The 11,557-nt window shown below is 39.6% G+C and overlaps 1 protein-coding gene across 1 annotated transcript in view; it reads right to left on the bottom strand.

The window, feature by feature from the left end:
* Window positions 1–5,881: 5,881 nt before the first annotated feature.
* The window catches only part of LOC135206000 (mucin-2-like), a 16,186-nt gene continuing 10,510 nt past the window's right edge, over window positions 5,882–11,557 (bottom strand). Inside the window, exons 2-3 of the mRNA XM_064237171.1 lie at window positions 6,669–9,003; window positions 5,882–6,494 (exon numbers count right to left, since the gene is read on the bottom strand). Of these exons, the coding sequence (XP_064093241.1) occupies window positions 5,882–6,494; window positions 6,669–9,003 (2,948 nt within the window). The remainder of the gene's footprint in view (window positions 6,495–6,668; window positions 9,004–11,557) is intronic.

Genomic DNA, 11,557 nt, shown 5'->3' on the forward strand with positions numbered 1-11,557 from the left:
TTCAATGTTAGTCGTGGCCTTTTTCATTTAGACCCTTGTATCTGTAACATGTTTAAGAATGACCTCAAAGATAATAATTCTGACTTAAATAAAAATCAGTTGCCTTAGAGTTATTACTTTTTGTTGTAATGTATGTCTGTCATGTATTGTGAATATGATTTTGTTTACCAAGTCCCGAATAGCTGTCACCTATAATCCTTTAATTGTCTGGAAATTGTATCTGAGATGATTGTCTTAAACCTTTAATTGCACCCATTGTTTATGCTTGTTTGGGAAGGTTTCTTATCTTCCAGGTGTGTCGGATTCTAGGTACTAATCTCTTTATAATCCCTATCTGTCAGTTATACAAATCTTCTTGTATTGTTTTTTCTTATATTTATGTCAGTATCTGCTCAGTAAAGGACTTTTAAAGTCGAAAGATCTTGCAGACCTCCTTCGTTTATTTTTCCTTCGTGGCATTTATCTTTATTATGGATCTTTATCACGTTCCTAACTTTCGTGATTCAGTTATACATATGTATATATATATATATATATATATATATATATATATATATATAGTGCTAAAGTGAAGTGATTATAATCATATATATATATATATATATATATATATATATTATATATATATATATATATAGTGCTAAAGTGAAGTGATTATAATCATATATATATATATATATATATATATATATATATATATATAGATATATAATATAATATATATATATATATATATATCTGGGTAATGATGATTTCATTGAAAGCTGCCACTGATCGTCTTTGGATTTTGGGATAGATACAGTTCACATAAAGGAAATTACTTTTTTTAGGTAAAGCATTCAACGCATGTTTATGAATATAATTTGGAAACTAAATACTTGTCAATGTTGGAGGAAGATACTAATCCGTGAAACAAGAAGGAAGTTACGAGCCCTGGGCTAAGATATCTAAAAGCAGTATGCATCGTTAAATAGCATATATGTGCAAAAAGATGTTTATCCAAACTGTGTCTTCAATGACGGATTTTAATTATATGCAAAAGATTTTCGATTTATAAAGTCGTTTAACGTAAGCACTGTCACTTATGCCATCACTTTGAAGGGCAGTATAACTGACTGAGTAGAATATGTCGATACTTTTGTTTACTAGTGATTCAATTATTATGGAATAATATATGAATTTGTTGCCTTAGTTTCTGAGTGATTTAAGGCCAGATCGGCAATAAATATTGATAAGTATTAATCAGGAAACTTTGGTAATTTCAAACGCTATGTTAGCAATAATATCAGTCATTGTAATGATGACTATTTGGTTGATAGAAAATAACATAAATGGTGATGATGATTCTTATTCTGATGATGCTCATAACGGATAGTCAAGTTGAATAATGCAGCTGTTTAGACACCTTATTGTTCCACTTGTAAACTGAACCGCGAGATATGATTTTAGATATGATTTTACCGTATTGAATGAAAGTCGGACGAGGGTGAAACACAAGAACTAACCGGAGACTAGCAGTGACGGAGGGTGCTCGATAAGGCAATCCGTATTGAGATGCAAATAGGCAGCACAGTAACTTTATCGTATGTAAGAAGGATGTTTTAATGTTCCATATATCTCTCGTCGCGGGAGTTTATAAAGTCTGATTCTTCAGAAGGCAGCTCTATTACTATCTGTTAGCATTAGATTTTTCATTTCTTGTGTGATTAGGACAAAATGTAATAATTTCTTGGTATATGTTATCAGTAAGATTAGGGATACTCTGTTTAACTTGGATCTGGTGCAGGAAAGATGGAAAAATGAGGCCTTTGTCCCCTAAAGGACTTAATTTCTGTATTGGCAAGATGTCATCTGCAGTTTTTGTCATTATTACATTTATTGCTGATATTTTAATTTTTCTTTATTACTGTGATTACTATCAAGTTAAAGTTTTTTTTTATTACATTCAATTTCTGTATTTAGCCCTCTGGACCTGACTACTGTAACCACCTAAGGTCTCTAGTTGAAATTTAAGTTATATAATTTGTGCACTAACTGTTATTACTCTCAATGCATATTTTTTGTTCTCACCAATATTATTACTGTTATTACCAGTATTATGATTACTAGCTTTTATGCTACCTCAGCTATTTTGTGGATGCCGATTATTCATTTTCTTTTTCTTTTTTATCATGTCTCGTATCTAGATTGTGTATGTTACTGTCTGTATTCTGTATATTCAATGTATATGGCCCTGAGCTGAAATAAAGCATATTATTATTATTATTATTATTATTATTATTATTATTATTATTATTATTATTATTATTATTATTATTATTATTATTATTATTAAATAACTATCTCGTAGATTTTGTCTCACTGATACATTGATGACAGTTAGTAAGGCAGAATTTAAATTGTGCCCAGTTTATTCAGAGGAAAGCGTCCAAATCGTATTCTTTAGGCCTATCTATTGCTATTTAGTGCTGTGGGCTTTGCTGTCAAGATCTTGAGTTTCAAGAGTCAATCGTTTTAGTCAGTTTAGAAAGGGAGCTCGCTACTTTCCTCATTGTCTTTTGTATCGTCTAACCTGTCTCTTGCAGAAACCAGATTTGATTCATGTAGCTTCGTCCATCTCTGTCTTTGGGCCATAAAAACTCTAAAGCGAAACAACCTTCAAATCAAATACTGTCCCTTTAATATGGAGATGTCACAAGGCAAATTTAAGCTGTTATAAATGTCCCGGTCTTCCAATCAATATCGTTGCCGGAAACATAAACGAAAGCGTAAATTGCGTCTAAAATAAACTTATCAGTGACTCCCGAACAACAAGTTTGGCACCGAAGTTCCAATGGACGTCTAATGTGTTTCACTTCCTTTTGAACGCTCCGGATTCCACTCCTGGGAAACAACAGTGGACCAAGACGCTTCATTTGCAATGATATTGCAGAGGAGCAACGACTTGTCCAGAGTTATGTTTCTGTTCGACTTGTTTTCCGTTTTTGATGTGCTGTACACACCATACACCGAAGACTCTCGTTATGGGTATTAGGCTAATCGCAGGGTTTCGATATGAAGGTATTATATGAAGGTGTTATTGCTAGGCAGCTGTTGTTTATTTTGCAAGAGTTTGACGCAGATTTCCTTCATATGTTTTCAACAGTATCGTGGAAATAGGGATCTTCAGCTAAGAATAACTTCCATTTGCGATTAAAAGCCCCCTTTTTTGCGAGAGTTTGAATGTATTTTTAATGTATAATGCAACATTCTTTGTAAATATTATGAATGTGGATTTGTGTGTGTTTATGAGTGGATTTACTTGAGTAGATAAAAGTTGAATTGGAAGCAGAATAGTACTTGTCTTTTCTTATGGTGCTGTATCATTTAATGTATGTGTGTGTGTGTGTGTGCGCGCGAGTGTGTTTACAACAATAAGTGAACGTGGTTTGCAAGTTGTCAAATACCGTAACTGCCACCAAAATCTTTCCACCGTAATTTGTATCTGAGTAGTGCTGCCCTTTCTTATCGCGGATTTGTAGTTCCAGATATTCCTAGAGAAGGATAAAGGAATCAGGATTTCAGTTTTTTTTCCTATTAGACGTGTTCGATAAGAGGGAGGCAAAAGGTCAGAGGGGAATTGGAAAGGTCAAGGGTGAGAGGAAAGGTCACAGGTAACAGGAAAGGTCACAGAGGTCTAAAAAAAAAAAGAAGAAAAAATCAGTCAATGGAAAGCTGCCTAAAAAGAGGGAATTACGCAAGGGAAGAGATACTGAAATACAATACGAGAGTGGAAAAAGTGGGCAGTCCCATTTGCTGATCGCAAAGCTTGATATATATGCCCACTGCATTCTTGTTTTTATTTTTATTTTGTCCAATCAACATTCCCGCTTTTCTTAAACGAGTTTTCGGTCATTAATGTCTTACTAATGATATATAGTTTTACTTTTCCTGTCTTTTCTTCGTTTTTCATTTTATCACAACATCTTTCTTAACGGTACATGCTTGTCCTTTGCGTGTTCCATAAATTACTGGCGATTACTCCTCTTAGCATAGACAGTAAGACGTTATGTTAACAGACATTCAGAACTAATGATGATAATGGAGTTAGAGAGGTTAGGCTGTAATCGGTAAGGTTAGTGTTACCAAAGCCACATTTACTTATTGCAGTATATAATAATAATAATAATAATAATAATAATAATAATAATAATAATAATAATAATAATAATAATAATTAGATGGTCAATTGATTTAGGAAGGGTTCATCAGATAGAAATCGAAATAGTTTCTTGTACAAAGTATTATCAGAGATCCGGAGAATAATACGAGGAAAATAAAGACACGATATAAATCGCATATAATCGAAAAGATCGACTATAATTTGGAATTCCTGTCGTTTTCCGTCCACGAATTATCTCTATTCAGCATTGTGTTCATTTGGCCCCCCCTCCTTTTTTTTTATGTTAATTGTTAAACCATCATTCACGTTTAATGCTGTTATCGGATTCTACACCAGTCGTTTAGTAGGTGCCTCTTGATTGACTAGACGAAGTCCAGCGAGCAAGTTTCCCTTGCTTGTACAGTAGAGGCTCCAAAGCGTTCCTGCGTCAGTGACTCTTGAATGTGGACTTGAATGTGGTCCAGACAGGTAACGCTCAAAGTACTACAGATACACTTGTAAACAAGATGAGTAAGTCGCTGTGCGGTTACTCTCCTTGCTTCAGGGGTTCACCTGCAAATATGTCGTATGAAATATGAAGTAGATATTGATTTTGCTGACAGGCGATCTCTCGGAGGTCTTATTATTATTGTACCCGAGTCAGTTTGATTGAGTTGAAAGGACTGTACAGAAGTAGGCAGATGTTCCTGATAGCCGCAAATTGACGTAATTGTCAATAATTGTCCATAAATACATTATCTTGTGACTGATTAAAGAAACGAATTGTAATTGTAAAAAAAAAACAATAAGTGCTGAGACTGCATGCAGATAATTTTGCTCTCTCTCTCTCTCTCTCTCTCTCTCTCTCTCTCTCTCTCTCTCTCTCTGTTTTCATCTATTACTGGCAATTTGTTCTGGAGAGAGAGAGAGAGAGACGAAGAGATAGAGAGAGAGAGAGAGAGAGAGAGAGAGAGAGAGAGAGAGTAGCACAGAACGAACCGGCGGGGATTGGGGTGGGGGTTGAGGTTGGGTGGGTGGGAGGGGGGAGGTTTGGGGAAAAAGATGGTCTGATGCCCTCGTATCCTGTTGAATCTGATACTGCCACCTTTAACCGAGGTGCCAGGTTACATACATAATATAGGCTCTGGAAGCTTGTCTCTGCGGATCAGATGAAGCGGAAGGTCTTGGGGATGTCATAAGGTCTTGGGGATCATAACGGAATTCAAGGGGTGCAGGGCTTCTCTTGCAACGGAGAGGGGAATGGGCGGCGTGGGAGTGATCTGCGAGTAGGCGGCCAGAAGAGAGAGAGAGAGAGAGAGAGAGAGAGAGAGAGAGAGAGAGATCTGTGGGAGTGGGTGGTGTTGAAAGTCAACTTTGGTACCGGGTGAAATTGACAATAATTGGGTATGACTTGGTGATGAGGTCGTGGTTGTACTGAGAGTAACGGGCGTGAGTGGGTGGTTTGGGAATGACTGTGTAGAGTGGGTGGTATTTAGGTTAGTTTGGATGAGTAGGTGGAATCAGAGCAACTTGAGTGGAACGGGTGTACTACTGAGGGTGAAACGGCGTAAGTGGGTGGTATGGGCTTGACTGGGTGAAACTGGTTTCTTTGAGTAACGGGCATGAATGTGTGGAGTGAATGGTTTTGAGAGAAACGGCCGTGAATGGATAGAGTGAATGGGTTTTTGAGAGTAACGGGGCCGTGAGTGGATGGGGTGAATGGTTTTGAGAGGAACGGGCCTACGTGAGTGGATGGAGTGCAATGGTCTTGAGAAGGACACTGGCTGGAGTGGATGGGAGTGAATGGTTTTTTGAGAGGAACCCCGCCCATGAGTGGATGGAGTGCAATGGTTTTGAGAGGAACGGCCGGGTGGAATGGGGTGAAATGGTTTTGAGAGTAGGACCGGCCTGAGTGGATAGGGACGTGAATGGTTTTGAGAGTAACCGGCCAGTGAGCCGGATGAGGTGGAATGGTTTTTGAGAGAAGCCCGTTAGTGGAATGGCGTGAAAGGTTTTGAGAGGAAAGCCCGTGAAAGCGGACCGGGTGAATGGTTTTTGAGAGGAACTCCCGTGGATTGGATGGAGCGAAATGGTACTTTTGAGAGGAACGGCTGTTAGTGGCCCTGTGGTTGATGTGTTTTGAGAGGAACGCCCGTGGAGTGGAAATGTGGTTTTGAATGGTTTTGACAGGAAACGGCCGTTAGTGGATGGGGTGGAATTGTTTTGAGAGGAACGCCTTGTGTGGATGGATAAATGGTTTTGAGAGGAACGGCGTGGACGTGATGGGTGGGAATGGGTTTTGAGAGGAACGGCTGTGAGTGATGGAAGTGAAGGTCTTTGAGGAGAGGAACGGCTGTGAGTGTGGAGTGAATGGTTTTGAGAGGTAACGGGCAGTGAGGGGTGGAATGAGGGTTTTTGCGATGGTTTTGAGAGTAACGGCCCCGTGAGTGATGGGTGGAATGGGGTTGTGAGAGGAACCCCGTTAGTGGAATGAGGTTTTGAATGGTTTTGAGGAACGGAAACTCACCGTGAGCGGGGATGGAGGGGTGAAGGTTTTAGAGGCACCCCGGTTTTGAGTGGTCGGGTGAATGGTTTTGGAAGAGGAACCCGCCCGTGTGGATGGAGTAATGGTTTTGAAGAGGAACCTGAATGGTGAAGAGGAACGGCGTGAGTGGATGGGGTGAATGGTTTTGAGAGGAACGGCTTGTGAGTGGATGGAGTGATGTTCTTGAGGAGAGGAACGGCTGTGAGGTGGATGGAGTGGAATGGTGGAGAAGGTAAACGGAAGGTTTTGGAGGGCATAGATGAATGGTTTTGAGAGTAACGGCCGGTGAGTGGATAGAGTGAATGGTTTGAGAGTAACGGCCAGGTGGAGTGGAATGGAAGTTCGAATGGTTTTGAGAGGACAACGGACCCTTGTGAGTGGATTGGAGTGGAATGCGGTTTTGAGAGGCAACGCCCCGGGAGTGGATGGGGTGAATGGTTTTTGAGAGGAACGCCGTGAGTGGATGGAGGTGAATGGTTTTGAGAGTTTAACGGGCCGTGAGGGAATTTTGGACATTGGAACGGTTTTTTGGAGAGGAACGGCGTAAGGGTGGACGGGATGCCGGTGAGAGGGAAAATTTTCGGCAGGATGAGTGGATGGAATGAAGTGGAGAAGGAACCCGGGGCCGTGAGTGGACCCCCTGGTGAGAGTTTTATAACGGCCGTGAGGTGGGATGGAAGGTGAATGGTTTTGAGAGAACGGCCGTGAGTGATGGAAGTGATGGTGAAGAAGGAAGGCGATGGAGGGAAATGGAAGGAACGGCCTTTTTGAGAGGAAGCCGTGAGTGGGATGGAATGAAACGGTTTTTGAGGAGGAACGGCCAATTTTTGGAAGTGAATGGTGAGAGGAACGCGTGGAGTGGGATGGAGGGAATGGTTTTTGAGAGAATGGCCGTGGAGTGGAGGGAGTGATGGTTTGAGAGGAATGGCCGTGAGTGGTGGAGAATGGTTTGTTTGGAGGGAACGGCCGTGGTGGATGGAGTAATGGTTTTGAGAGGACGGCCGAGAGTGGATGGGAATTAAACGTTTTTTTGAGAGGAACGGCCGGAGTGGATTGAATGACGGTTTGGGGGGAGAGGACTTCCATGATTGAATGGTTTTGGGGAAGGAATGGGGCGTCGTGAGTGGATGGAGGAATGGTTTTTGAGAGGATGGCCGTGAGTGGATTGGAGTTAATGGTTTTGAGAGGAATAGGCCGTTCGAGTGGATGGAGTGATGGTTTTGGAAGAACGTCCGTGAGTGGAATGGAGTGAATGGTTTTGAGAGGGAATGGCCGTGAGTGGATGGAGTGAATGTTTTGGAGAGAACGTCCCGTGAGTGGAATTGAGTGAAATGGTTTTGAGAGGAACGGGCAGGGGGGGTGAGTGGATGGGGTGAAATGGTTTTTTTGAGAGTCACGGGCCGCGAGTGGATGGGGTGAATGGTTTTTTGAGAGTATGGCCGTGAGTGGATGGAGAGAATGGTTTTGAGAGTAACGGCCCGTGAGTGGATGGAGTGAATGTTTTGAGAGTACGGGCGGGAGTGATGAAGTGAATGGTTTTGAGAGGAACGGCCGTGAGTGGATGGAGTGAATGGTTTTGAGAGGAACGGCCGTGAGTGGATGGAGTGAATGGTTTTGAGAGGAACGGCCGTGAGTGGATGGGGTGAATGGTTTTGAGAGGAACGCCGTGAGTGGATGGGGTGAATGGTTTTGAGAGGAACGGCCGTGAGTGGATGGAGTGAATGGTTTTGAGAATAACAGCCATGAGTGGATGGAGTGAATGGTTTTGAGAGTAACAGCCATGAGTGGATGGAGTGAATGGTTTTGAAAGGAACGGCCGCGAGTGGATGGAGTGAATGGTTTTGAGAGGAACGGCCGCGAGTGGATGGAGTGAATGGTTTTGAGAGGAACGGCCGTGAGTGGATGGAGTGAATGGTTTTGAGAGGAACGCGAGTGGATGGAGTGAATGGTTTTGAGAGGAACGGCCGTGAGTGGATGGAGTGAATGGTTTTGAGAGTAACGGCCGTGTGTGGATGGAGTGAATGGTTTTGAGAGTAACGGCCGTGAGTGGATGGAGTGAATGGTTTTGAGAGTAACGGCCGTGAGTGGATGGAGTGAATGGTTTTGAGAGTAACGGCCGTGAGTGGATGGAGTGAAGGGTTCTGAGAGGAACGCCCGTGAGTGGATGGTATGGGTGAGCGTGACAATGTGGGGCTGGTGGTACCGAGAGTTAAAGTGCGTAAGTAGGTGACATTTGAACGACTGGATGAAGTAGGTGGTATTGAGAGTTGAGTACAAGAATTACGGGTATGAGAGCGACTTGATAGCGTGGGCGGTGCTTAGAATCACACGTGGGAGTGTGGGCGTTATGAGGAGGAGGAATACGAGGTATGAGACTGATGCGTTGATAGGATAGGAGTTTGGCGAAGGGCTCCAGGGATTGGGGTGGGAATGTATTGGGGAGTTGTGAGTATGGGGCGGGGGGGTTGTGTAGGGGACACGCTGCATAAGAGCAATGAAGAAAGGTCAGTGATATAGTCAAAAGTAAATGACCTCCTTCAAAAATCCGAGCATTGCGGTATAGTGATCTTTCGAAAGATGTATGCCATAGACATTTTAGCAGTCCGCGATATCATGGTTAGTATCGAGATGTCACTCTTCATGAAGTTTTACCGAGCTCATGATGTCACGGGGTACAGCATTGACTTCATTGTCAGGTCTCCCCAGGAGCTGATAACTCTCTTCCCTTTAACAAGTTGCGGGTCCTGAATCTATTAATCATGTTCTGTTCAAATTTCCATTTCCATGAACTTCATTGCCTCCTGAGTATGATAATCGTGAGTCGGTTTTCTCCTTTTATGGCTTTCCTTTATTTGAGGCAAAGATTGACCCGAAGGTTCTTGAGTGTTTGACCTTTAGGCCCAAGTGGCCCCCCCCCCCGACCCCCCCCCCCGCCCCCGCCCCCCGGCCCCCAACTAAACTGTGAAGCATTAGCAGAAGACATTCGATTACTTTGCGATAAATGCGGTAAGTGGCAACCGCAGTGTAAGATGGCGGACGTACCAGCAACAGCCCATCTAACTTTATGTTGCCTCTATGAAATCCAGATCAAGTTGGTAATACTCTTAGGCCGCTTACCCCTTCCCCCTAGCCGCCCAACCCTCCCCCAGCTCTCTCTCTCTCTCTCTCTCTCTCTCTCTCTCTCTCTCTCTGGTAGTGAATATTTTTTTCATGGTAATCCTATAGTAACTCTGACGTTAGTTACCTTCAGTATTAGTCCTATTTCAAAATTTCCTCTCTTCACATCTAGAAATATTTATTTATTTATTTATTTTGGTACGTATTTACGTCACGCGGCTTCTGGGGGGCTTGTGATGATGAAAAAGATACGTATTTAATTCAGAATATCTATTGGGGTGTCATGACAGTTTGCCTTTATATTCCCGGCAAATTTTTCATCTCCTGTTCGTTTACATACTTATTTGTATGTGTTGCTTTGCAAGTTAATGGCATTTTCGACCACGTCAGTAACAGTTTTAATAAGTATTATAATAACAATGTTAACTTTAATGAATAATTATATGTATTCTGTACAGTCATAACAAGTGCGTAGTTGCATTCCTTGAATTCTCCAGAAATGAGTCAGCAAAAACGCCATAAATTTTATGATAATGTTCGTTTGTGATGAAGTTATAATTTTTTTTTTTGTCATTACATTTCCCTTTGAATTCGTCTCCCCAGGCAGGAACACAAAGTGATCTTCATGTTTAATACTGACTCTCCAATTTCATATTCAATATTTCATTTCACCGATTTTCCGACAAATGATTACGTTATTGGTGGTGTTTTATATATTTGCTTTTTTTTTTTTAACCAGTAAATGATTTTATAGGTGAAAGAGATTTTTTGCGTCATTAAAGGTCACGCCGTGTGTGTGTGTATGTGTATGTTTTTTTTTTTTTTATGCTTTTTTTTTTTTTAACCAGTAAATGATTTTATAGGTGAAAGAGGATTTTTGCGTCAGTAAAGGTCACAGACGCCGTTTGTGTGCGTGTGTATGTTTTTTTTTTTTTTAAGGCCGACGGAATGGGCTACGCAGTTCCGTATGTGGAACAGTTAGTGGGTTCACAAACTCTGAATGGTGAGATAGGTTTTCTGTGATATATATATAGTATATATATATATATATATATATATATATATATATATATATATATATATATATATGTATATATATATTAAAGTATATATGTATATAATATATATATATATATATATATGTGTATAAATTATTATAATTATATTTAATATATATATATATAATATATATATATATATATATATATATATATATATATATATGTATAAATATATAATATTTTTATATAATATATATATATATATATATATATATATATATATATAATATATATATATATATATATTTTATATATTGTATATATATATATATTATATATACTAATATTATATTATAATTAATAATATATATACTAGTACTATAATATTATATAATATATATAATATATATATATAAATATAATATAAATATATATATATATATATATATATATATATATATATATATACTATATATATATATATATATATATATATATATATATATATATAATATATATATATACATAATATTATCCATAGTATGCATATTGGGGAGAAGAAAAGAAAATTCCTCATCAGAATAATAATTATCGGTGCAAGTCAAGAATATTGGGTGATTGATAAAATACTCTTACAAACTTTTTGGGTTGGAGATTTACTCATCATCACTTGATACTTTTTATCGGTGTTTTTATCGCTCTTCGTTGGTCCTTGATACTTTCCTTCTTAGAATCCGGAATTCTCGACATTTC

This window comes from Macrobrachium nipponense, chromosome 29 (genome assembly GCF_015104395.2).
Source record: "Macrobrachium nipponense isolate FS-2020 chromosome 29, ASM1510439v2, whole genome shotgun sequence".
Lineage (NCBI taxonomy): Eukaryota > Metazoa > Arthropoda > Malacostraca > Decapoda > Palaemonidae > Macrobrachium > Macrobrachium nipponense.